Genomic DNA, 27,681 nt, shown 5'->3' with positions numbered 1-27,681 from the left:
ACACACCTTTACTCAGTACTGAAACAACACACCTTCACTCAGTGCTGAAACACACCTTCACTCAGTGCTGAAACACACCTTCACTCAGTACTGAAACAACACACCTTCACTCAGTACTGAAACAACACACCTTTACTCAGTACTGAAACAACACACCTTCACTCAGTACTGAAACACACCTTCACTCAGTACTGAAACAACACACCTTCACTCAGTACTGAAACAACACACCTTCACTCAGTGCTGAAACACACCTTCACTCAGTACTGAAACAACACACCTTCACTCAGTACTGAAACACACCTTTACTCAGTACTGAAACACACCTTTACTCAGTACTGAAACACACCTTAACTCAGTACTGAAACAACACACCTTCACTCAGTACTGAAACACACCTTCACTCAGTACTGAAACACACCTTTACTCAGTACTGAAACAACACACCTTCACTCAGTACTGAAACACACCTTCACTCAGTACTGAAACACACCTTTACTCAGTACTGAAACAACACACCTTCACTCAGTACTGAAACACACCTTCACTCAGTACTGAAACACACCTTTACTCAGTATGAGTAAATCTATCTATCTATATATATGTCTATCTATGTATGTATCTGTCTGTCTGTCTATATGTCTATCTATCTGTCTGTACAGGACTATCTAGTAGAGCCAGTGACTCATAAACTAATAAATTAATAAATAAATAAATAAACTAATAAATTAATAAATAAATAACTATCTGGTGCGGTTGTGTGAAGGACAGTGTGTGGTCTCCTCTGGCTGGTCTGTGTGAATGAGAGCAGGCCTCTCTCACAGCTCGGAGGCTGAATGCGGTGACATTGAGGGTCAGCTCGCGCCGCTTCAGCTAACAGAAAGAACGAAGGCTGCCTTGTGACTGACGCGCGTTGCAGCCAATCGGCAGCGGGAAACGCCGCCGAACGCCGCGAATCGTAGCCAATCAGCGGAGCGCGCTTAGTCCCGCCCCTTCCCAACGCGGCCAGCTGCGAGCGGAGCTCTTCCTGATACCAAAACAAAGCTCCTCCGGTCCGCAGAGAGGCGGAATCAGAGCCCCCCACGTTCCGCGGTGCTCTCCCTGCTGCTCGCAGATGGAACCAGCTACCTCTCCAGTCTGAGCTCCTTCTTCTGCGGGGTGAGTAGGCTGTGTGTTGGTGCTGTGAGGAGGACCACAGGGCGTTAGAAATGGAGGTGAACTCCTCCCCGGTGCTCATGCTTTCCTCTGCCCGGCTCCAGCCTCCCTTTCCCGGCTAGAATGAGCTCCCTGGACGGTGATGCTGACCCTGACAGCGTGGACAGGGACCCACCGAGAGCCATGGAGAAACTCACCGACAGCAGGAAGACTGAGTCCAGGACCACCGAGAAGAAATGCTGTAAGTGCTGACATTTGGTTCTAACTAAGGAACCAGTGGTTCTAACCTGCCCCAGCCTCAACAGTTGGTAATTAACTGGTAGTTGGATGGTAATTACATCACACCACTGACCCTCAAAGAGAAGACCTTCCTAATTCGTCAGCGGAGCGACCCCAATTAACCAAGACCAGGTTGCTCCACTGACCGGCCCAGAAAGTCTTCCTTGTTGGTGTCAGCGGTGTGACCCGGCATAGTGTGTATGTGTATCCCGAAACTGCTGTAGCTGTAGCCCCCTGAGTTTTGTGGGACGCTTGTCACACCACTGACCCACAAAGATAAGGGAGGCCTTCCTAATTTGTCAGTGGAGCGACCCCAATTAACCAAGACCAAGTTACTCCACTGACAGGCTCAGAAAGTCTTCCTTGTGGATGTCATCGATGTGACGATCTGAGTTTTGTGGGATGTATGTCACACCACTGACCCTCAAAGAAAAGGGAGGCCATCCTAAATTGTCAGGGGACCGACTATAATTAACCAAGACCAAGTTACTCCACTGACAGGCCCAGAAAGTCTTCCCTGTGGATGTCATCGGTGTGACGTACCAAAGGGTGCGTATCCTAAACCCTAAGCAGCTGTGGAACATAGGTCACACCACTGACCCTCAAAGAGAAGGGAGGCCTTCCTAATTTGACCCTTATTAACCAAGACCAAGTTACTCAGAAAGTCGTCCTTGTTGATGTCATCGATGTGACGTAAAACCGTAGTAGCTGTAGCCCCCTGAGTTTTGTGGGACGGATGTCACACCACTGACCCTCACGGTGGAAACCTGTCTAATTTGTCAATGGATCAGTCTTTATTTACAGACAACAGGTTACTGCACTGACAGGTTTGGAAAGTCTTCCCTGTGGGTGTCATCGGTGTGACGTACCAAAGAGTATGTATCCTAAACCTGTAGTAGCTGTGCAGCGTAGGTCACTCTTAAGAAGGAGGACTTTCCTAATTTGTCAGTGGTGCAAGGCTTATTAACCAAGACCAGGTTACTCCACTGACAGGCTCAGAAAGTCTTCCTTTTTGACGTCAACGGTGTGACCTGCCATTGTGTATGTGTGTGTATCCCGAAACTGCTGTAGCTGTAGCCCCCTGAGTTTTGTGGGACATATGTTGCACCACTGACACTCTTAAGAAGGAAGACCTTCCTAAATTTCACAGTAGATGTCAGCGGCGTGACCTGCCATACTGTGTGTATTCTGAAACAGCTTTAGCTGTAGCCTCCCTAGTTTTGTGGGAAGTATGTCACACCACTGACCCTCAAAGAGAAGTAACGCCTTCCTAATTTGTTAGTGGAGCAACCCTTATTAACCAAGACCAAGTTACTCCACTGACAGGCTTGGAAAGATTTCACAGTGGACGTCAGCGGTGTGACCTACCAAACTGTGTATGTATCCTAAAACTACTGTAGCTGTAGCCCCCCTAGTTTAGTGGGATGTCACACCACTGACCCTCTCAGTGGAAACCTGTCTAATTTGTCAATGGATCAGTCTTTATTTACAGACAACAGGTTACTACACTGACAGGTTTGGAAAGTCTTCCCCGTGGATGTCATCGGTGTGACGTACCAAAGTGTATATAGTATATATCCTAAACCCGTAGTGAAACATAGGTCACACCGCTGACACTCACTGACCCTCAGAGTGAAAACCTTCCTAATTTGTCAGTGGAGCGACGTTAACGTACAGACCACAGGATACTCCAAGCTCAGAAAGTCTTCCTTGTTGATGTCAGCAGTGTGACAGGAAGGGTAGCGTCATTGATAAATTAGCAAGGCTTTCACTGTGAGTGTCATTGGTGCGACGTACATCCTCTATTAACCTGTAATAGCAGGCATTATTACAGCATCAGTGGCCTGGCAGACACTTTAACGAGTCCCTGGTGTTTGTTGAAGGTAGATCATTAGGCGACACCATGCGTGCTGCCTGCACCTGGTCGTGTTCCTGCTGAGGCCTGCTGTGTTTTCATGAAGCCGTCACGATTGCCCCAGTCCGAGGCCTGTCAGAGGAGGCAATGTGTTTGACATTGATGCCTTTTCACAGCTCCAGACAGCAGTCTGCAGTCTTTCAGCCTTGCTTAGTTGATGGCTTTGCTGTCAACATAGAGGTCACGTGGGTGTAGTACAGGTGTAATGAATGAAGGTCAGGACCTTGCTTATGTAACATCTGCTACCTTATCTGCCACCTTATCTGCACAAACAGGTATCGCTCCAGTCTGACATTGAGTTGTACAGTCACGACAGTTCAGTGTCTACCTTTAGAACCAGGTTCTGGCCATTTGTGTTATAACTTGTGCATACATGCTGCAAATAAGTCCTGGTGAGGGTTAGAATTTGGATTTTGAGAATCCGTCTGGATTTGGAATGTCAGGATGTCGAGATGCACGATTAGCAGGTTGGATCTTGTCTCTGGTGCAGCTTAGGGGGGGGGGTGGGGGGGGTGGCATGGATGTAGTATATAAGTGTAACTGTTAGTGCAGCAACATATACAGTGCCCTCCATAATTATTGGCACCCCTGGTTAAGATGTGTTCTTTAGCTTCTAATAAATTGAGTTTTTTTTCTAAATAATATAGGACCACGATGGAAAAAAGAGTAAAATCCAACCTTTAACTCAAGTGAATTTTAAGGGGGAAAAAAAAATCCCTGACTAAGAAATAATTATTCTTCATAAAATCACCTGTTCCATAATTATTGGCACCCCTAACATTTCTTACGAAATAAATGTAATTAAAGTATTTCTGTCAATTCTACAGTAGTTACGAAGTTAATTCACAACTTCCTGTTTCCCTGGGGTATAAATATGACGTGACACAGAGGCCATTTCTCTTCAACATGGGAAAGACAAAAGAACATACCATTCAAGTAAGGCAGATGTGTGTTGACCGCCACAAGTCAGGCAATGGCTACAAGAAAATAGCCACTCACCTCCACCTGTCCATATCTGCTGTCAGAGGAATTATTAAGAAGTTTAAAACAACTGGAACAGTGGTAAACAAGCCTGGACGAGGACGCAGGTTTATTCTGCCACCACGCACAGTGAGGAGGATGATAAGAGAAATAAAAAGGTCTCCAAAGCTCACTGTTACAGAATTGCAACAAATGGTGGCTTCTTGGGGTCACAAAGTCTCCAAAACAACCATCAGGCGCTATCTGCATGCCAACAAGCTGTTTGGGAGGCATGTACGGAAAAACCCTTTTCTCACTCACAATCATAAACGCAAACGTTTGGAGTTTGCTAAGCAGTACTGGAACTTCAACTGGGACCGTGTGCTTTGGTCAGGTGAAACTAAGATAGAGCTTTTTGGCAACAAATGCTCTAAGTGGGTCTGGCGTAACACAAGAGCTGAGTATGCAGAAAAGCACCTCATGCCCACTGTGAAATATGGGGGAGGATCAGTGATGCTGTGGGCCTGTTTCTCTTCCAAAGGCCCTGGGAACCTTGTTAGGGTGCATGGCATCATGAATGCTTTGAAATACCAGGACATTTTAAAACAAAATCTGGTGGCTTCTGCCCAAAAGCTGAAGATGGGTCGTCACTGGGTCTTTCAGCAAGATAATGACCCAAAACATATGGCCAAATCTACACAGAAATGGTTCACCACACACAGAATCAAGCTCCTCCCATGGCCATCTCAGTCCCCAGACCTCAACCCCATTGAAAACCTGTGGGGTGAGCTGAAGAGGAGAGTGCAGAGGAGAGGACCCAGGTCGCTGGATGATTTAGAGAGATTGTGCAAAGAGGTGACTAGCTGAAGTGCATGTATCCTGAAGCTGGTGTAGCTGTAGCCCCCCTAGTTTTGTGGTATGTTACACCAATGACATTCACAATATCTGCCTGTTTTGTCCTTGGAGCAATCTTTAATTACAGACAAGATGTTACTCCACTGACAGGCTTGGAAAGATTCCACTTTGGATGTCAGCGATGTGACATGCCAAAGTGTACATATCCTGAAACTGGTGTAGCTGTAGCCTCCCTAGTTTTGTGGTAGGATGTCACACCACTGACACTCAGACTGAAAATCGTCCTAAATTGTGAGTAAAACAACCATTATTTACACACCAGAGGTTACTCCACTGCCAGGGATGTCAGCGGTGTGACTTGCCAAAGTGCACGTATCCTGAAGCTGGTGTAGCTGTAACCCCCCTAGTTTTGTGGCAAGTTGTCACACCAATGACATTCACAGTAAAAACCGTCCTAAATGAAACAACTGTTATTTACACTCCACAGATTACTCAAATGTATTAAAGTGTGACTATCCTGAAACTACTGTAGTCATAACCCTCCTACTAATGACCTACAGCAGTTGGGCCCCACCCATTAATGTTGACATTATAATGTATATAGTATAAGGTAGATAAAAGATAGATAAGAGACATTTTATAAATGTTTATATATCAGCCCGCGTCAGATGTCAGCCCTGACCCACAGTTTCCATGCTGAAGCATCTGTCCAGCTAAAGGTTGATACAGCTGTCTGTAAACTTTTGTCTGTGGAAGCCGGGGTTTATGTTTCTCTACAACCGACAGGTGGAGCGTGTATCTAAGGTGTTCTCCATAAATCATTCACAATGTGGGTAATTGCTGCATTTGCTGGTGGATTAGCTTCTGAGGCAGGGTTTCCAGTCTCCTAAGAAGGCCGATGTAAGAACCATATGGCTGCTTAAAGGGCCTGTTGCCTGGTTAAAGGAATAGTTCAGTAAAATTGTCAAATGAACATGATGGATCAGCGACTCCAGATGCAGTCAATCAGCCAAGACATACTCGATATCTGACCTGTGCCTGTGCGGTTTAGAACAGGAGATGCTAGGCTAAAGTTGCTAATAAACACTAGACTTGGACTGTCACCAATCTTATCTCTATAGCATCTTTATTTCTGTTGTGCGAATACAAAAACACTGCTTTGTACTGGATGCTATACAATAAGATTAGAAATGTAGACATGGAATAGCGAGTGATGTGTAAATTTAGTGATAAGTACAAATATTCTAAACAGTAAAATGTGGCCAATACTGCTGCAGTTTAGCTCGCTGAAGCAGCAGCAAAACCAGCATCAGTATGGGACAGTACTGCAGATTCTGCTTAAGTTACACAATCTGGATAATATGTTATATCCTGAGCACTGAGGTCATGCGCTACAGTAGCGGTCACTGTGTAATGCAACACCTTGGGTAAAGTAATAAGTGACCGTTCTTGTCCGGATGAGAAGTGCAGCGAGACGAGAGTTACAGTAGACAGTGTTTAACCAATAGAACCCAAGAGGTGTTTACTTGTTGCTGAATAGCTTCTATGGTGTTTACGTATAGCTTCTATGGTATTTACTTGTAGCTGAATAGCTTTTATGTGTTTACATATAGCTTCTATGGTATTTACTTGTTGCTGAATAGCTTTTATGTGTTTACATATAGCTTCTATGGTGTTTACTTGTTGATGAATAGCTTCTATGGTGTTTACGTATAGCTTCTGTGGTGTTTACTTGTTGCTGATTGGCTTATTTGGTGTTTACGTTTAGCTTCTATGGTGTTTACTTGTTGATGAATAGCTTCTATGGTGTTTACGTATAGCTTCTGTGGTGTTTACTTGTTGTTGATTGGCTTATTTGGTGTTTACGTATAGCTTCTATGGTGTTTACTTGTAGCTGAATAGCTTTTATGTGTTTACATATAGCTTCTATGGTGTTTACTTGTTGATGAATAGCTTCTATGGTGTTTACATATAGCTTCTATGGTGTTTACTTGTTGATGAATAGCTTCTATGGTGTTTACGTATAGCTTCTGTGGTGTTTACTTGTTGCTGATTGGCTTATTTGGTGTTTACGTTTAGCTTCTATGGTGTTTACTAGTTGCTTACTAGCTTATATGGTGTTTATTTGTTGCTGATTGGCTTCTATGGTGTTTACGTAAAGCTTCTATGGTGTTTACTTGTTGCTGATTGCCTATTCTGTGTTTATGTTTAGCTTCAGTGGTTGTTCTGTCTGGTACTTGTTGCTGAATAGAAGTTTAGTTTCTAGACTAAAGTTTAGTTTCTAGACTAAAGTATCATACCGTTTTTTGGACCACATATAATAAAGATCTAAGATTGGTGATAGTCTATCTTAGTCCAGTGTATGTTAGCAACATTAGCCTAGCATCTCCCATTCTAAACTAAATAAACACATCAGACACTAAACATGTCTTTGCTGATCAACTTTTTTTTATTACATTTTTCGTCATTTAACTGATCCTTTCTTCACAGGTTCTAAACTTGTTGTTTAGAGCTCATCTGTGGTTTCCCAACTTCCCTCTCCGACACACCCGATACACCCCATCACCTGATTACCAAAGCCTCTGGATCCCAAGAGCTAAAGCAGTAATCCCTGCTGTGCGAGGGTCTCGAGCAGTGGGCTTGAGAAACTGCTCTGGAATAACTCGCCGCAAGCCGATACCCGCGAGGAATTATCTCAGAGCAGAAACGAGTTCAGCGGCAATAAAAGCCTCGAAGCTCGCTGTTTAATTATCCCCAAACCTCAGATTTCACACTAATTTGTCTGGGCTTTGCTCACAATCTAATTTCTCTCGCAGCGAAGGCAAACAGCGAAGGTGGTCGCTAGGTAGCAGCCACGTGAAGGGCTTTTGTCACGTGCAGGTGAACTGAAGAGTTGGAAAAACAGCCCGAAGCCTTCAGTCCAGGACCATTTCTTAGTGTTTCGTAGGCCTCACCCCTCAGGCAATGATTAAAAGAAGGGCGTTGAACCTTTTAAAAGGTGAATCGGTGGTTAAATATACAAGCTGGCCGAGCAGAACCATGAATATACTCTACTTTAACCGCAGGAGGTTTAATAACTCAGCATTGCCTCTTAGATGATCGAGGAAGTCTAGATCTTTTAGTAGAAGAAGGCTGTGCAAAGGGCCCTTATGCAACACACGTCACATTTGAGGTCAGGGAAAGGGTAAGGGCTCCAGAAGCTGCAAGCCTCCAGTAAACAATGTAGGTGTTAGTGATTCAAGCCAGCAGGCCTCTGGTTCCTGCTCCACAGCTCTTACCTGAAGATATATTGGGAGCTGGATTCCTTAAAAGCCCCTGGGAACCAAAATCTGAGATTTCTCTCTAAAGGAGTAAATCTGGCTCCTCAGGGCCACCATTGGGCCCAAAGTCTAATAAACGTCTGCTGGATTTCACCGGTATTGCTCTCTGCTCTCCATGTGGAGTGGGCGGTCCTAAAAGTGGGTCAGGTTTACCATAACATACCCCCGACCAATCACTAATCCCTAGTTTCTTAGTAATGACAGTTTTGACAGTGCTTCCAGGACAGTGTCCGAAAAGGCCCATATGGTCCACTACCGTGTCACTGGCTGCAACACAAGCCCATCACATGAACAAGCTGAACAGTTGGAGAGGTGTTCTCATCATGGATTCTGCACCTAAAAGCGATATGCTAGTCTTGCTACATATAATAAAAAAAGGGTGTTTCTTCATGAACTCGGGGGTGTCCAAACTTTTGCACACCGCTGTGTAAATGACTGTGTGTCTGCATTTCCACACTAATAAACGCAGAAGATCCTTGAGGAGCTTTTGGAGGTTCTTCGGTTTGAAACTGTGGAGGAATCTCTTGAGTGCTTTAAGGTTCCTCAAAGGTTCCTCAAAGTACCTTAAGAGGTTCCGCCACAGTTTCAAACTGAAGAACCTCCAAAAACAGTGCAGCAACAGCAAATTCTTTATATATGTATGTATATATATATGTGTGTGTGTTTTGTGCCTTCATTTCTACAGCATGGGCGTCCCATATGACCAACTCCTCCACGCTGATTGTAATGATTGGTCTCCCGGCGAGAGGGAAGACCTACATGTCCAAGAAGCTGACTCGCTACCTCAACTGGATAGGCGTTCCCACAAAAGGTGAGGATGCTGCTCTGGCTGGAAACTGAGCGTTCAATGTTCCCGTGATTCACTCATTCACTGTGTCTGCTCCACCGATGGGGTCATTGGCAAAGGTTGACCAAGTTGACAGAGCGTTCCGCTGACCGCTGCGGTGTGCTTCCGGATGCTGCTTTCAGAGGCAGATTTTTCCATGAGTTCCCAGTTTATCCGCTTTGCTGTCATCTGTCTGTGATTATACTGTAAACACAGCAGACATGTTTCACATTCGGACACTTAACGTCTCGGCTCAATAATTTGAGCACTGGGTTATTGATCACAGGGTCTGCTGAGTTGTCCACCTCAAACCATACGTCATCCATTATCTCTGCTTCTACATTCTCAGTTTTTTAATGTAAATAAATAAATAGAGCTACTTTTCATTCATTGTAATTTATTATGTTATCTTGTGGCCTCATTATACTATCTCATGCCTTCAATACATTATCTCCCGGTCTCAATTTATTAACTTGTGGCCTTGTTATATTATCTTCTGGCCTTAATATATCATCTTGTGGCTTGAATATATTGAATATATTATAAATATACTATCCTGTGACCTTGTTTACTATCTTGTGGCCTTGATAAACTATCTTTTGGCCTAAATATATTATCAATATATTGTCTTGTGACTTAAATATATTAAATATATTATAAATATATTATCTTGTGGCCTTGATATAATATATTATTATACAATATATTATCTTGTGACTTAAATATATTAAATATATTATAAATATATTATCTTGTGGCCTTGTTATATTATCTTGTGGCCTCAATATATTATCAATATATTATCTTGTGACTTAAATATATGAAATATCCTGTGGCCTTGTTGTATTATCTTGTGGCCTCAATTTATTATCTTGTGGCCTTGTTATACTATCTTGTGGCCTTGTTATATTATCTTGTGGCCTCAATATATTATCAATATAGTATCTTGTGACTTAAATATATGAAATATCCTGTGGCCTTGTTGTATTATCTTGTGGCCTCAATTTATTATCTTGTGGCCTTGTTATACTATCTTGTGGCCTTGTTAAACTATTTTGTGGCCTTGTTATACTATCTTGTGGCCTTAGTGTATTATCAATATATTATCTTGTGGGCTTAATATATTATCTTGTGGCCTTGTTAAACTATTTTGTGGCCTTGTTATACTATCTTGTGGCCTTGTTATATTATCTTGTGGCCTCAATATATTATCTTGTGACTTAAATATATGAAATATCCTGTGGCCTTCTTGTACTATCTTGTGGCCTCAGTGTATTATCAATATATTATCTTGTGGGCTTAATATATTATCTTGTGGCCTTGTTATACTATACTGTGACCTTAATATATTATCAATATATTATCTTGTGTTCTTAATATATTAGCGTCTGCCCTCAGTGAAGTCTTTTTTGACCGCTGACCCCATCTTTCTCTCTGCGTGTTTTCTGCAGTGTTCAACTTGGGAGAGTACCGCCGCGAAGCCGTCCAGTCATATAAGTCCTACGACTTCTTCAGACACGACAACGCAGAGGCCATGAAAATCAGAAAGTGAGTGGGTGGAGCTCGCAGGATCCTAGCCTTCATAAAGCGCTTTGGATTGAGTGAACAAATGCTAAACTGCTAATGCTAACACAGCTAAACACTAGCAGATCCTAGATACATGCATAACAGTGTTTCTAACAATGAGTAGAAGCTAGTCACCCCCAGTTTGCATGATGTCATATGAATGATGTTAGCAACGTCAGCAGCCTTACAGACCCTGTTTAAACGGGGTGAGCTAATTCTGCTCCTCCTGCTCCTCAGACAGTGTGCTCTGGTGGCCCTGCAGGACGTGAAGACGTATCTGGGCGAGGAGGGTGGACAGATCGCTGTGAGCTTGCTTTTCTTTCTTTCTGCTGGTGGAAAGGAGTCAGGATTGTACAATAGTACAGTAACATCACTGAAAGCTGGTGTCGCAGACTGACTTGCTGTCACTGGTCACTCTGTAAGTGTGTTGTCTAAACATCTGCAGGTGTTCGATGCCACCAACACAACCCGAGAGAGGAGAGACCTCATTCTGGAGTTTGCCCAGGAAAGTGCTTATAAGGTCAGTTTTCCATCCAGACTTCACAGAGACAGCACTGGGCTCTCCATTAAGGCATCATTGAGAAGAAGACCCTGGAGTCTGCCTCCATGTTCTGTTGAAGGGCCACGTTCTGGGCCCGAACTGTACTGAGCCTGGAGGGTAACTGTTACTAACCGTAGCTAACTGTACTTGGGGCGACGGAACTGTGTGGTGGGAGGGCTTATGATGCAGAAATCCACTGATTGGCTCCCTATTTGCGTCATCTTTGTACCTCAAGATCCAGGGTCTTTAATATTCCCAGTATGGAAAATGGCAGGGACCGTATCTTGGTCCAGTTCTCATTTAGCCAGTATGCTGCATTTCGCAAGTTGGCATGCTAACTCGCTAAGTCTGGGCGGGGAAGTGAGATCAGACAAATCAGACGGCAGCAGCTGTCGCATAATTATTACAAGATCCCGGGCATTTTCTGGACATGCCCAATTTGACCTCACTGTTTTTGTGATGTCATAAAACTTGCCGTGCTAAGTCAGTGATGTTTATAGCTGAGGTTTAAGGATTTTTGCACAGGTTTTTATTTATTTATTTTAATTGGTCAGTTCTAAGTGCTGAAGAGCGTCTCAGAGTCCTGACCATTCTGTTGCGTAAATGTATGGTATTGGCCCTTTAATATGGAAGCGCCTCAACTCTCTTTCAGGTGTTTTTTGTTGAGTCCATTTGTGACGACCCTGATGTCATTGCTGAGAACATTATGGTAAGTCGCAGACCAGGTGCAGTACAAAAGTTTGTGGACGCCTTTAAATGAATGAATGCTACTTTACATATTTCATGTTGCACTCCATTGCTGACACATATAAGTGAATGCACACACACACACACACACACACACAGAGCTTGTCGAGACCCACTAGAGAAGTATTGCCATTGGAATAGAGAAAGAGGAGATAATAATCATGAACCTGTCTGCAGACGTGGGCAAGAGGGGGTATACAGCCCCCTAGCAGCATTGAGCTGTGGAGCAGTGGGAGAACTGTGTGGAGCTCCATCCAGGATTTTTTAGCATTAGTTGGGGAGTTGGGGATGATGAGGTGGGGTGGTGATCATCGAGTCATTCAACATCCTGACCTCACTGCTGCTGAATGCAATCAAATCCTCACAGCAGTGTTCCTCCAAAATCTACTAGAAAACCTTCTTCCCTGGACAGTAGAGACAGTTACTCTAAAGGCTCTTTATTTAGAGCTGATATCTAAAGAAAGAATGAATGAGCAGGTGTCCCAATACTTTTGTCAATATAGTGAATGTGCAGTATGAGTGCTGGTTGGAGTGCAGTGATGCAGTAATACAGCGTTTATGTGCCAAGGCTCAGATAGGAGCCTTAATCTAGTCTGGTCTGATCTGATCTGAACCCTCCACCAGGACGTGAAGGTGTCCAGTCCAGACTACCCTGAGAGGAACCGCGAGAGCGTGATGGAGGACTTCCTGAAGAGGATCGAGTGCTACAAAGTCACATATCGGCCTTTAGACCCCGACCAACACGACAGGTAGGAATAGTACTTTACATCTGTGTTACTCTCTATCTCTCTGTACACACACACACACACACATCTGGACCAGCTGATGAGTGGCTGACCCTGTTTGAAAACCCAGAATCTGGCCAATAGAAGGAAGCCTACCTAGTTTGAGCAGCAGGTCCCAGATCAGCTGCTGTGAGCCGTATTGTGGTGTGTGTTCGTGCAGTGTTGCGCTCACACCTGCAGGGGGAGACAGAGTCTGCAGTTGTACAGTGTGCTGGCGTTTGCGTGTCCACGTGTCGGAGTTAAATCAGGGCCAGTGTTCCTCAGTGCTCTACAGCTCCTCTGTGGTAGGGCTTGTCGTACGCTGTGGTACTGGGAAGCTGTTCGGCAGCTGAAGGCGAGATGTTCCTGATCATCAAGTAATTTGCATGGGAAAAAAACACACTTGCCAAACAGCTGTCCAGCTGGTCCAGAGCAACCATTCCTGTCATTCTTCTGGCCTCTTCTGCGGAAGCAGGGAGGGTTCGCTGGGCTGAGTCACAGCCATTTCACCTCACAGCTCTTGTGGATATTTAAAGATTCCCAAAATCATAAATCATAGCTGATCAGAGCTCGGCCGCAGTTACAAGGAGAACGAGCCACTCTGTTGGTGGAGTCAGTGTAGGACTGGACTTTATCGGGTGGTCAGTCTGAATTCAGTTTGTGTTTATCTATCCATACATACATACATACATACTACTGTACCAGTCACCAATAAATCACCAATAAATAATAATAAATAAATAAATAAAGCTGATTTTAGGAGGCTAAAATGATGTGACCATATCGACTGATAATTACAATATATTTTATTTCATATTTTAATGTTTATACTCCAGTGGTTTCAGTAAACAGTGACAGTCAGATGTAAATGATCATACTCAATTAATAAACAGCAAATACTGTAAAGTCTGAGCCCAGAGCTGTTTTTTTATTAGTTTTGGTTGTTGTTTTTTATTAATTATGTTATTATAATTATATATTATTAATGAATTTATTCATTGTTATTTTATCATTTTTTTGTATCATAATATTTTTTGTTTTTTAACTTTTTTTATTCATGACTTTACATTAGATTTTTATGTTTTGAATGTTTTTGTGTTTCTTTTTCTTAATTTTGTTTTTTCTTTCTTTATTTTTTGTTTTTTTGTTTTTGTGTTTGTTTTTGTTTTCTGCAAAATGTTGTTGGTTTCTTTTTTGTTTTTGTCTTCGTTGTGTTTTTTGATACATATTAGTATTTTTTTAGTTTTTTTAAGGGTAAGTTTGTTTTTGTATTGCTTTGTGTTATGTTTTGTGTTTTTTTTATAGGTTTTTATGTTTTTATTTATTTGTTTTTTGTGCAGAATTTTAGTAACATAGTGAAATGTCATAAAGTATGTTTAGAAACCTGGCAAAACAAAAGGTTTTAATGAGACTTAGAGAGAGTGCGAGTTCGAATCCTGGAAGTGTCACAGTGTTTTTATTATTTACATGCTATTAAGGTATTTTGGCCAATGTTTCGGTCAGTCTGTGTCTAATTGAGTCCAATTGAGTAAAATGGGTCATTTTGGGGGGTAAGATCTACAGTATCTGTCCCATATTACCTTCAACACTGTGCCAGGTGAACCCTGTGTGTAGAGTGTGTACCGCTGAGAGGACGGAGGGGACCGAGGTGACGGTGTGTGTGTGTGTGTGTGTGTGTGTGTGTGTGTGTGTGTGTGTGTGTGTGTGTTTGTGTTTTCAGAGATCGCTCCTTCATCCAGGTGATCAACGTCGGTCAGCGTTTCCTTGTGAACCGCGTGCAGGACTACATCCAGAGCAAGATCGTCTACTACCTGATGAACATCCACGTCCACACACACTCCATCTACCTGTGTCGCCATGGAGAGAGTGAACACAACATCCAGGGCCTGATTGGTGGCGACTCTGGTCTGTCTGGACGGGGGAAAGAGGTTTGGCGCCCCCGTGTGTTTTACATTACAGAGCCCTAAATGTAGTTGATTAGCCAGGACATGTTTGGAGTCTGACACTGTTTCACTAGCCTGCATAGCGAACAGTAGCAGCAGTGGAGACTGTAGATCTGTACGCTGTTCACTTTTACTGCTAGCAGCCTGTCCTAGCAGGTGTAATTAACATTATTTAGAGGAATAATAAAGTAAACTGGCGTAGATATATTCATAAGCAGCAATGTCTATTTTTTTTCCTTCTAATGAATCAGATCCTTTAATTCCACCAACACACCGCACCTACATGATAAAGCAGGCCGTCTGCTTCCTTTACAGTCAGAGCAGCATCAGCTAATCCCACACGGAAACTGCTCCCAATCCAGCCCTCATTGCACAACTCGGGACAGCTGGATTTAAGGAGGCTAGAAAAGCCTCCACACATTTACAGTATGTCCAGAAAAACATGTCCTTTAGTGGCAACTCAGAGTGCATATTACGCTTCCTGACTGTAGGGGGAGCCCAGGAGCAAGAATTGGCAATTTTCCATAGAGTTGCTTTAACTGTTTTGGCAGTTGAAGTTCTTTTGTTTTCTAGTGCGTAGCAGTATTTATTATTAATGATAATTACTTAATTTCATTACGTAATTTACTTAATTTACTTAATTTACTGCATAACGTAACTTTAACTACTTTATTTTTTCCGTTTTTATGTTATGTTAGGTTACTTAATTAACTCCTTAAAATGACCACAATGTAAACTACCTGATTTAGTTTTAGGGTAGAGATCATTTGCACCTGCTGGCCGTCTGACAGATTAGCTATGTGTTTTTGCCTTTGGGTTGCTCAACGTTAAGAAATTTTGGGAATTGTTCGGGAAACAAATCTCATTACTGCGATTGAACACTCACCCCAAATGCAAACGATTAGCATGTCCTTTAAGACATGTTTGACGTCTAATGAGTTAATTATACATTATACATTTTTAATTATAATGTTTTAATTAATAACAGCATAATAAAGCTTGTTATGGGATCGGTATCAGCATCCATTCTCTAACGCCCTCTACCCTTCCTGTAGTTTATTACAGTCTGTCAAAATGACAGTGTTTATCCTAGGAACGTTGTTTTGTTGCTTAGTAAATAATGCATAGACTTATTTGCCTAATCCAAGCAGTCAGCTCTGTCGACTCCGGTTCCGGGCAGCTCTTGAAGGAGGAGCTAAGGAATAGTCCCTGGTTCGGTAATCCGCTCTAACCGCGGCATTTTTACTGCTCCACTGAATGCTTAATAATAAGAGCAGCCTGCGGTGTCTGAGTGGAAGCAGAGCGTGGCTGTTGTGTCTCAGAGTGTGAATCAGTGTAGCTGCGGGTGTGTCGTCTGTATGTTGACCCATGAGTATGGGCCAGGTGTCTGTGCATGTGGCCGTTAATTAGAGTAGGCTCCTGCTGCCCCTGAGGCCAGTATCAGTAGCGGCACCCAGGTGCTGATGAGGGAGAAGAAGTCTATCCATTCACTCACAACCACAGCCAGCTGAACGGGAGCCCAGCCACTACCGCGTATACAGTATATATGTACATGTACTTCACAAACATGCCCGATCCTTTATGAAATATGCCCACTATATGCCCATCTATCACACTTCTGCGCGGTAACCTCCTATGTGTTGTGTTCGTGCAGTTTGCTCGTGCTCTGCGGGACTTCGTGGAGAGCCATAAGTTGGTAGACCTGAAGGTGTGGACCAGCCAGCTCAGACGCACCATCCAGACAGCCGAAGCACTGGGTGTGCCTTACGAACAGTGGAAAATCCTCAACGAGATTGACGCTGTGAGTCTAAACAAACACACACACACACACACATGTAGGCCTCCCACACACTCTGCTACCTGCTACAGCTGCTGCTTCCATCAACATGCCACTGCTGTGAAGAAACCTTTTATAGGTTTTGTAGGAACACTGTTTTCCACTTGCAGTGAATAGTTGTGTGTGTGTGTTTGTTTGTGTGTGTGTGTGTGTGTGTTGGGACACAACATCAGAAAGGAAATCACTTGTCAAAGCAATAGTTCAATCAAAAGTCTTTAGTGTTTCACTGGAGCTGTGAGGTTAATGTAGCTAACAACTAATAATGGAGGCTTATGTACACCATTTAGCATTAGCATAAGCTTAGATCAAAGCATTAAGTTGTTAAAGCTGCTATAGGTTGCCTTTTTTCAGTTATTTGATGCTTAAATAGTAAGTGTGTGATTTTGTTCGGGGTGGGAAATTAGCTCAGAATGAAACATGCTGATTTTCCTGGCTGGTGGGGGAAAAGACTACGACAAGCTCTGCATGTATTGGCTGTTTTTTCGGCACAGCAGCAGCTCACAGGAACCATGACATAAGCCTAGCCTAGCCTAGCCTAACACTGTTATTTTTTTTCTTTCCAAACACGGTTGCTGTCCTGTCTGGGCCCTCTCTGTCTCCAGTCGGCCTGGTGTGCAGTGCGCAGTACGCTGACCGAAGAGATTTTATCCAGTCAGCTTGGATCCTATGACCTTCTGTTAGCTTTTAGCCATGCCAAGCCACACCATGACCCCCCTCATCCTTCTCCAGCCAGCCTAGCATTAGCTTTTGCCCTTTTGGACTAGAGGGGTATAAAGCCCCCGTAAAGCATTGAGCTGTGGAGCAGTGGAGGAACTGTGTTCTCTGGATTGATGGATGATGATGTTCCATCCAGTACTTTTGGGATAATGGGAGTTGGGGATGATGAGGTGGGGTGGGTATTTAATCATCCAGCATCCTGACCTCACTAACGCTCTTGTCTCTGAATGCATTCAATCATTCAATCCTCACAGCAGTGCTTCTCCAAAACCTAGTACAGTACTGGACAGTAGAGACAGTTACTCCAACAAAAGCAGGAGAGACCATGAATGAGCAGATGTCCCAGTACTTTTGTCAATGCCGTGTATGTGCCTGTGTGCCTGTGTGTGTTTCTCAGTGTTTCTCTTTCCTATTTAAGGGAGTCTGTGAAGAAATGTCCTACGACCTGATCAAGCAGACGTATCCTGAAGAGTACGCCATGAGAGACCAGGACAAATACCACTACCGCTACCCAGGAGGGGAGGTGAGCGTCACTTACACTGTCCACATACTTTACAGCCATTTAATCTAATAAGCTTATTTCTAGTTCGGCCTGTTTGTGCGAGTAGAGATAAGCGAGCTTCTCTGAAGGACATTGTTTATCAGGGATAGGTCACTGTTATGTCTGAGACACATCTCGTTGAGGTTGCCAAATCTTGTGCCAGGAGATGGATTATTATCTTGTTTACACACTCTCTTAAAGGGACCGTCACATGCACTGATTCTCGCCATTGGACTAGCATCACTATAAAGGGTGGGGTGGGAGAGGGAGGGTCCTCCTACTCACCCAGAGAGAGCGAGGCTGGTTATGTTCTCTGGAACTCCCGGTCCACAGACGGGTGGCTGTGGCATGACCAGGGCTCGAACCTACAACCTCCCGATGATAAGGCCAACACTTAGACGGCTGCTGGAGATGTTGTTGACCCCTTATGGCACACTCCTAGGCTGTTCCCCTGAGCAGTGCAGTCAGTAAGTGGACACTTCCAGTGTGTCTTCTAGAAATCAGGGGGAAAAATGTCACTACGCTACATTGCTGTGAGGATTGCATTGCATTTGATGGCATTTGGTCATAAGAGCTTTAACATAGGTCAGGTACTGATGTTGGATGATACGTTCTCTACCTCCAACTCTTCCCAGAGGTAGTGGATGGAGCTCCGTCACTCCGGAGAACCCTCTTCCACTGCTCCACAACCCTAATTGATTTATTTTCTCCTCTTGCCGTAGTCGTACCAGGACCTGGTGCAGCGTCTTGAGCCGGTCATAATGGAGCTGGAGAGACAGGGCAATGTGCTGGTCATCTGCCATCAGGCCGTCATGAGATGCCTCCTAGCCTACTTTCTGGACAAGAGTGCTGGTTAGAGACACTGCCTCTCTCTGTCTCTTTCTCTTTCTCACTCGCCCCCTCCTTCTCTCTCTCCTTCTGTATCAAACCTCAGACCCCTTACTCAGCATTCCACCAACCCACCCAGGACAGGTCATGTGTACACAGCTGGCTTCATGTGTATATATAATACCCCCCTCTGTTTTCTGCCCCAGATGACTTGCCGTATCTGAAGTGCCCCCTCCACGTGGTGCTGAAGCTCACCCCTGTGGCTTATGGTAAATACTTTTGGTAAATACTTTTTAAAGTATGGCTTTCCAGTCTCCGCATGTCCTAATGGGACTATTTATCCACCCTGCTCCTCCAGTCAGGACATGTCAACTCTGCCGGAAATGTAGCGCTGCAGTGCCAGCAGATAACACCTACACCACCGGCTGGGTTAGGACTGGACGGACACAGGAACACTGTTAGCCAACATCCAGCACAACCATGACTCCTAGTTTTCGTGGAGCATTCCCAAATATTCCACACACTGGATGATCCCACATCCTGTAACAGCCCAGCTAAAATGAGAGTGCCTGAGAAATTGGAGCCCCTCCCTCAATAAACCTGAGGGAATGTGTGAAAGCAGTGGGACCAGTGGGACGGCACCAACATCTCAGTTAATCAGAAATCTTCACCTTAAGAGACCTAAAGATTAAGACCTTAAGATTGAGACCTTAAGATTGAGATCTAAAGATTAACACCTAGAGACCTTAATATTGAGACCTAAATACTAAGACCTAAATATTGTGACCTAAATACTAAGACCTTAAGATTGAGACCTTAAGATTGAGACCTTAAAATTGACACCTAAAGACTGAGACCTAAATATTAAGGCCTAAATATTAATACCTTAAGATTGAGACCTAAAGATTCAGACTTTAGCATTGAGACCTTAAGATTGAGACCTAAAGATTAAGACCTTAAGATTGAGACCTAAAGATTGAGACCTAAAGATTGAGACCTTAAGATTGACCCCCCAAAAGATTGAGACCTAAAGATTGAGACCTTAAGATTGACCCCCCAAAAGATTGAGACCTAAAGATTGACACCTAGAGACCTTAATATTGAGACCTAAATATTAAGGCCTAAATATTGTGACTTAAATATTAAGACCTTAAGATTGAGACCTTAACATTGACACCTAAAGACTGAGACCTTAAGATTGAGACCTAAAGATTCAGACTTTAGGATTGGGACCTTAAGATTGAGACCTTGATTTTGAGACTTAAAGTTTGAGACCTTAAAATTAAGACCTAAAGATTGAGACCTTGATTTTGAGGCCGTAAGATTGAGACCTAAAGATTGAGACCTTGATAATGAGACCTAAAGATTGAGACATTAAGATTGAGACCTAAAGATTGAGACCTTGATTTTGAGACCTTAGGATTGAGACCTAAAGTTTGAGATCGAGTCCTGAATTCTGTCCCACTCATCGTAGGAGGTCGGTGTCATCACTCTGTGATGCTGTGTGATACCTGACCCTTCAGTGCTGGTCACAGTAAGAAGTGCATGGACTTGCTGATCTATTTTTGCAGGTTGTAAAGTGGACATGTTTGACCTGAAGGTTGAAGCAGTGAACACACACCGGAACCGAACTCTGGTAAGAACATGTCCATGAACGTCTTTTGTGCTGTATAGGTTCTTGTGTTGCTTCTTATGATTTGTAATATCTATGACTTGTTCAGCCAGAAGCGACATTATCCATCTCCAAACCTACGGACAGGTGTTGGTATATACTGATACCATTTTTATTACTAATAATAGTAATAACCCAACAGTTTTATCACTAAACCAGTATCATTTTGTATTTACAACAACCAGCCATAACATTAGTACCATTAGGTGAATTGAAGACATTGATTACCTTCATCTGCAGTGGTAAACAAGCTGACTTTGTAAGGTATAGAGGTATCTAATAAACATTTGGGCCCGGTGGGTGTGTTAGCCTGCTTTCTGCTCCTACAACTACATACCTTATATATACGGACAGTGGCAGCCAGTTATAGTAGTTACTGACCCTTTAAACCCTGAGGTGCCAGTGAATGAATGTAAACTCATACTCCCCCTTAAACAACATGCATATTATTTAGTAGTAGCTACTGAATCATTTATAGTTTATACTGACTCATTTATAGTAGTCACTGAATCATTAATAGTTTATACTGACTCATTTATAGTAGTTACTGAATCATTTATAGTTTATACTGACTCATTTATAGTAGTCACTGAATCATTTATAGTTTATACTGACTCATTTATAGTTTATACTGACTCATTTATAGTAGTCACTGAATCATTTATAGTAGTCACTGAATCATTTATAGTTTATACTGACTCATTTACAGTAGTTACTGAATCATTTATAGTTTATACTGACTCATTTATAGTAGTCACTGACTCATTTATAGTACTCACTGAATCATTTATAGTTTATACTGACTCATTTATAGTACTCACTGAATCATTTATAGTAGTCACTGAATCATTTACAGTTTATACTGACTCATTTACAGTAGTTACTGAATCATTTATAGTTTATACTGACTCATTTATAGTAGTCACTGAATCCTTTATAGTTTATACTGACTCATTTATAGTTTATACTGACTCATTTATAGTAGTCACTGAATCATTTATAGTTTATACTGACTCATTTATAGTTTATACTGACTCATTTATAGTAGTCACTGAATCATTTATAGTTTATACTGACTCATTTATAGTAGTCACTGAATCCTTTATAGTTTATACTGACTCATTTATAGTTTATACTGACTCATTTATAGTAGTCACTGAATCATTTATAGTTTATACTGACTCATTTATAGTAGTCACTGAATCATTTATAGTTTATACTGACTCATTTATAGTAGTCACTGAATCATTTATAGTAGTCACTGAATCATTTATAGTTTATACTGACTCATTTATAGTAGTTACTGAATCATTTATAGTTTATACTGACTCATTTATAGTTTATACTGACTCATTTATAGTAGTCACTGAATCCTTTATAGTTTATACTGACTCATTTATAGTAGTCACTGAATCATTTATAGTTTATACTGACTCATTTATAGTAGTCACTGAATCATTTATAGTTTATACTGACTCATTTATAGTTTATACTGACTCATTTATAGTAGTCGCTGAATCCTTTATAGTTTATACTGACTCATTTATAGTAGTCACTGAATCATTTATAGTTTATACTGACTCATTTATAGTAGTCACTGAATCATTTATAGTTTATACTGACTCATTTATAGTTTATACTGACTCATTTATAGTAGTCACTGAATCATTTATAGTTTATACTGACTCATTTATAGTAGTCACTGAATCATTTATAGTTTATACTGACTCATTTATAGTAGTTACTGAATCATTTATAGTTTATACTGACTCGTCTGTCTCTGTGAGCAGAGCTGTGAGAAGCAGGACGTCCCGCCAGCTCTGCTGCGGAGGAACAGTTTCACGCCCATGTCAAGTAGAGACCAGGTTAAGCGCCCACGTCTCTTCAGTGTGGGAAACCCACCCCACACCCCCTTGCCCCCTGCACTGGACTCCACACAGGAGAGTGACGAGCTCACCGAGAAACCAGTTAGTGCCTTTAGTGCCTTTGGCTGTGTGTGTGTTTATATTTATATGTATATAAATATTTAGGTACATGTAGTTAATTTCATACAATACAGATGGGACGTAGCATATAGGTAATTACATATATATGTATATTTATACATACACATATACACGTATTCTTATTACTCTGGCATCCACAGCTTACACTTGTTATGTAACTCTGAGGAGATGTGGAACTCTACTGGGACTTTTAAGCACACAGGTTTTTCCACTCTGACCTCAGTGAGCTCAGTCTGTGTGCTGAACACAGTGTGACGAGTGAAAGACTTCTGTTTGAAAACCCTACCCGCTGGTTGGGCGATACTAGCGTGACATCATTGGTGGCACTTTATTTAGAATATTATTAGTACATTATGTTTGGTTTCATAGCAGATACTGAATCATTTATAGCAGATACTGAATCATTTATAGCAGACACTGAATCATTTATAGTAGATTCTGAATAATTTATTTACTAATTCTAAATTATTTCTAGTAGATGCTGAATCATTCATAGTGGTTACTAAATCGTTTAAAATATACACTGAATAAATCAAAGCAGTTACTGAATCATTCAAGGTAGATACTTAATCACATATAGTAGGTGCTGAATCATTTATAGTAGTTACTGAATCATTCATAGTAGATTCTAAATAATTAATAGTAAATGCTGAATAATGTATAGTAGATGTGAATCATTCATGGTGGTTTCTGAATCATTTAAAGTAGACACTTATTCATGTATAGTAGGTGCTTAATCATTTAAAGTAGTTACTGAATCATTATAGTAAAATATTGAATTATTTATAGATGTCACTGACTCATTTATAGTAGTTACTGAATCATTTAAAGTAGTTACTGAATCATTATAGTAAAATATTGAATTATTTATAGATGTCACTGACTCATTTATAGTAGTTACTGAATCATTTAAAGTAGTTACTGAATCATTTATATTAGATACTTAATTAATAGTAAATGCTGAATCATTTAAAGTAGACGCTGAGTGATTCATAGCAGTTACTGAGTAATTACAGTAAATACAGAATCATTTATAATCAATACTGAATCATTTACATAATCATTTATAGCAGTTACTAAATCATTACTAGTAGATGCTGAATCATTTAGAGAACACAGAATTATGTATTGCAGTTATTAAATGATTTATAGTAGTCACTGAATCATTTAAAGTAGTTACTGAATCATTTGTATTAGATGCTTAATTAATAGTACATGCTGAATCATTTAAAGTAGACGCTGAGTCATTTATAGCAGTTACTGAGTAATTATAGTAAATACAGAATCATTTATAATCAATACTGAATCATTTATAATCAATACTGAATCATTTATGGAATCATTTATAGCAGTTACTAAATCATTAATAGTAGATGCTGAATCATTAAAGAACACAGAATCTTTTATTGCAGTTACTAAATGATTTATAGTAGTTACTGAATCATTTATATTAGATGCTTAATTAATAGTACATGCTGAATCATTTAAAGTAGACACTGAGTCATTTATAGAAGTTACTGAGTAATTATAGTAAATACAGAATCATTTATAATCAATACTGAATTATTTACGGAATCATTTATAGCAGTTACTAAATCATTAATAGTAGATGCTGAATCGCTGAATCGTGACTTTGTAAAGTACATGATTCAGTCTTCATTGTATTTGATTCACCTGTACTTTCCTGTTTGTGCTGATTTGCTTTAAATCAAACAACCATAACAAAACTCCTAGTGATCCTCTGCTCTCTCTCACAGGAAACACTGAACTGCTTCAGTGCAGCAGACTCAGAAGACAACGTCCAGAAATGAAGAAAGCAGCACTTAGACCTCCACCTGTATGACCGGTGTTGTCACGCTTACCTGTATGAGCTCCACGCCCTGAAATGAGCCGCTCCTGCACGTGATTCAGCTTCTCCAGCAGCTCTCTCATTACTGTGTATGTCAAAGTGTCTTCTGTAATCATCTCCCTCTGTACGTACTACTGACTGATGCCACCAGCTGCCTCTCTCGCCATTACTGCGCACATCTTTGAGCTGCGGATCTGAGAAGCCGAACCTGAGCTGAGCTTTTTTTTATATTCGCCAGATTGAAAAAAATATGATAAACCCAGTCAGCAGTCACTGGAGCTGAGGGGCCGGTATACCTTTCTTGTCCAGGGTTGGAGGCCGCAACAGTAACGAATGTATTTCTCGGTCAGGTTAACTGGAGGCAGTGGATGGATGGATGGATGGATGTGTGCTTGGTTTGTCATGAGCATCTGATTACCTCACATGTTGATATTTGCTGGGCAGGGAAAGCTCTGACGGACACTTAAGCTTGGTCATAGATGAATGACTACATATCTACAGTCAGTTATGTCTATAACGACATATCTATAGTCAGACGTGATGAAAAGAAAAGGGAAATTAGAGCGTTAATGGATTTGTTGGCTGTCCGGCTGCTTCTGTTTTTGCTCTATCGGCGTCTTCTTCATTACCTTCTGAAGTATCACCTTTCTGAACCTTGTCTTTCTCCACGTTTGTTCCTGTTCTCAGTTTCAGGTTTGAAAACTACAAAAAACCTTTAATATTAAAAAGTTCATTTCTATTCCTGCACCACTTTGCATCCCTGCCCAGCACCTCACAGGCCAACAGACCTCAGGATGAATCCAGTCCAGACTGTGGGATTTTAATGATGTAATGATTTAATGCTAGTAGGGGAGAGTGGGTCCCGGCCGAACCCGACAGCGTAGAGTTATGAAATTGAAGTAAAAAGCCACGAGAGGCTGTGCGTTACTGTGATTTTATCAAGGGGAAGGATGTTGTACAGCTTCCTTCCTCGTGCTAAAATTGCAGTAACGCACAGTTTGTTTTCATAAAACGACAATCGATATAAAATATAATCAAATACAGTAATAATCAATTCGTAAATTGGGATTCAATCCGTTAACCGGTAGCACTGCTGCTAATCCACATGAGGGCGAAGGTTGAGCTAGCTATAATATCATAGCGTAGCCATTGGTGTGTACAAGGGGTGCACCGATCCGATACTAGGATCAGATATCGGTCCTGATAGTACCAAAATTAGCTGGATCAGGTACTGGATAATTAGTCTGATTCAAAGGGCCGATCCAATCAGAAAACCTGAATTCTCGCACCGGCGGTGTTCTAGACTTCATAACCCAGAATCAGATCAAAGTGACCTACAGACATCAGAGACATCAGACACAGATCATAGCAAATAGCAGGACCCCCACCTATCTAACCAGCATGGTGCCCTTGACCTGTCATCAACTATCAGCGAGTAATCCAGCTCGTCTTCCATATAAGGAGAACCGAGAAAGGAGGGGCTGCTCGCTCCTCTTTAGTCTCATAGACTTCGAATTTCAGGAGCCCAGACAGCAGTGTGCCGAGGTCCAGCACGGTTATTCATTTTAGTGACAAATTAGCAGAAATTGGGTTAATTTACATTTGTGTTCATTTGTTATAGTTTAAGGTAATTAATTCAACAATGGTATCGGATCGGTATCTGGTATCGGCCAATACGCAAAGTTCCTGTATCGGTATCTGTATCGGAACAGAAAACAGATTTATCGGTGCATCTCTAGTGTGTAGTCAGGGTTTGTAGTTGAGTAGAAATATTTCTATAGATTTCCCCTCTTTCTGAAGGGACTCTTACTCTAATAGAGACGCCGCAGGACGTACCGGGCTAGCCTGAATCAGAGGCCTGTAGTAAAGCTAGTACCGATAGACAGCTTGTGTCGCCGGTGCCGTTTTAGGCTAAATCATCTTGCCGTAGCGTCAGTTGTGTACGTGCGTTAACCTGGTTAACTACCTAAAATATCCAGGGTGCCTTTTACCCAGCGTTAGGCCGTGCCCCGCTCCCCCCTGCTGTACAGAACCATATCAAAAAGCTTCAGTGGGAACAAATGAGCGACTCTGTCCGAAAATTTTGCTGTTAATGCCTTAAAGAAGGGACACTCGGACCTCGAGCCAGTCTGAATTGAATGTTTTGGTGAATCATTGGGTTTTTATTTGAGATGTTATGAGTTGTTTCTCATTTCAGACGTTGATGATTGTAATTCTTCTTCAGCTGCAGCTTGTTGTCGTCTTCTTTTGGTGGACTGTGCTCAGGTTTTGTGACTACTATCGTATTTATTACATGCTGTTGAAAGTCATTTCCATTGTGAGAGACGTGCCTCTTCCACCCAGAACAGGAAGGAACATGTACGGGTAGGGTTGGGCGGTATAACAGTGTTTATCTGGCCTGCTAGCTAGCCCAAACGTGGCAGAACCAGCAGGTCTCCCATCACGATTTCTGTTCCTTCGATTTTCCTTGCTCGACTTCGCTCTCAGACAAAGACTCGGTGGAGCTGAGCTAGTAAAGCAAAGGTAGCTAGCTTAGCGAGTGGCTACAGATCTAAAACCATGAGGAAAACCTTTGAATTTAGCCTCCTGTTCCTCCCAACACCAGTCGCTGGACTGGCAGCTGCTCTGGGCTGTCTAATACTCTGTGGCGCTGCAGCTAAGCTAGCTAAGCTAACGCTAACCAGCTTCTTTCTCCTGATTCAGAGCAGTTTAACGTTTGTAAATGTCAGACTGACGGTTTAACATTGATCGAATGATTGATTTAAGTTGGTTTTCAGTCAGTTTGTCGCTCTGGGAACGAACTGAACTTTATATTTGATGTTTTTTCGGTTTAAAAAATAGCGCAGGATGAGATTGTACGGACGCCACGCAAACCATCTACAATTCTTGCGCTACTTATGCTACCTCTCTTCCCTGGTAATACTGTAAACTGGGGTAATATTAAGTATGAGAGTATGTTTAAAAAAGTGGGTACCGCCCAACCCTGATGTACCGGATGTTTTCCACCTATAATCCTGCATGGAAGTGATTAAACATGCTATGATCTATGAGACCTGTCTGTTGTGTTACTGCTACTGTGTTTGTTTGTTTGTTTGTTTGTTAGTTTTTTAACCCATTTTTAGTCATTTCCAATTCTCACCCGCTAGCTAGTACACTGCTAGCTGCCAGTGCAGGACTCCCATGAGGCACCACCAACACATTATCTCAACCTGACGCTAACACCACGTCCTTAGACAGTGCACTAACACTAACTGCTAGTTCTGTTACATCAGCTTAACAGGTCCCCACACTGGCTAGCGTTAGCCGAATAATGGGGGAGAGGGAGGGCCGACTTACCTAACCAGAGAGAGAGCAAGTCCC

At 42.0% G+C, this 27,681-nt stretch overlaps 1 protein-coding gene across 2 annotated transcripts; it reads left to right on the top strand.

Annotated features, from left to right (window-relative positions):
* Positions 1-770: 770 nt before the first annotated feature.
* pfkfb2a (6-phosphofructo-2-kinase/fructose-2,6-biphosphatase 2a) lies at positions 771-27,371 on the top strand. Of its 2 annotated transcripts, XM_072697256.1 has the most exons (16): positions 771-1,158; positions 1,260-1,396; positions 9,170-9,295; positions 10,762-10,858; positions 11,114-11,180; positions 11,322-11,396; positions 12,070-12,126; positions 12,789-12,913; positions 14,649-14,856; positions 16,526-16,672; positions 17,844-17,948; positions 18,689-18,818; positions 19,001-19,063; positions 20,366-20,430; positions 22,257-22,433; positions 24,230-27,371. In XM_072697256.1, exons 2-16 carry the CDS (start codon positions 1,279-1,281, stop codon positions 24,281-24,283), a joined length of 1,614 nt encoding a protein of 537 aa, XP_072553357.1. In that variant the 5' UTR covers positions 771-1,158; positions 1,260-1,278; the 3' UTR covers positions 24,284-27,371. The 2 variants fall into 2 exon arrangements, with proteins under 2 accessions (XP_072553357.1, XP_072553358.1); XM_072697257.1 differs by lacking the exons at positions 22,257-22,433; positions 24,230-27,371 and having other exon boundaries at positions 772-1,158; positions 19,001-19,076; positions 20,366-20,427.
* The last annotated feature ends 310 nt before the right edge of the window (positions 27,372-27,681 follow it).

The sequence above is a fragment of the Salminus brasiliensis genome, chromosome 14 (assembly GCF_030463535.1).
Source record: "Salminus brasiliensis chromosome 14, fSalBra1.hap2, whole genome shotgun sequence".
NCBI lineage: Eukaryota > Metazoa > Chordata > Actinopteri > Characiformes > Bryconidae > Salminus > Salminus brasiliensis.
The sequence above is the reverse complement of the archived record's forward strand: the minus strand, read 5'-3'. Positions and strand labels throughout refer to the sequence as shown.

Bases quoted from the DNA above. Each gene is read 5' to 3' on its own strand.
- pfkfb2a (XM_072697256.1), top strand. From the start codon at position 1,279: ATGAGCTCCCTGGACGGTGATGCTGACCCTGACAGCGTGGACAGGGAC. The intron at 9,296-10,761 runs GTGAGGATGCTG...TGTTTTCTGCAG, and splicing joins GATAGGCGTTCCCACAAAAG to TGTTCAACTTGGGAGAGTAC. The intron at 22,434-24,229 runs GTTAGTGCCTTT...TCTCTCTCACAG, and splicing joins ACGAGCTCACCGAGAAACCA to GAAACACTGAACTGCTTCAG.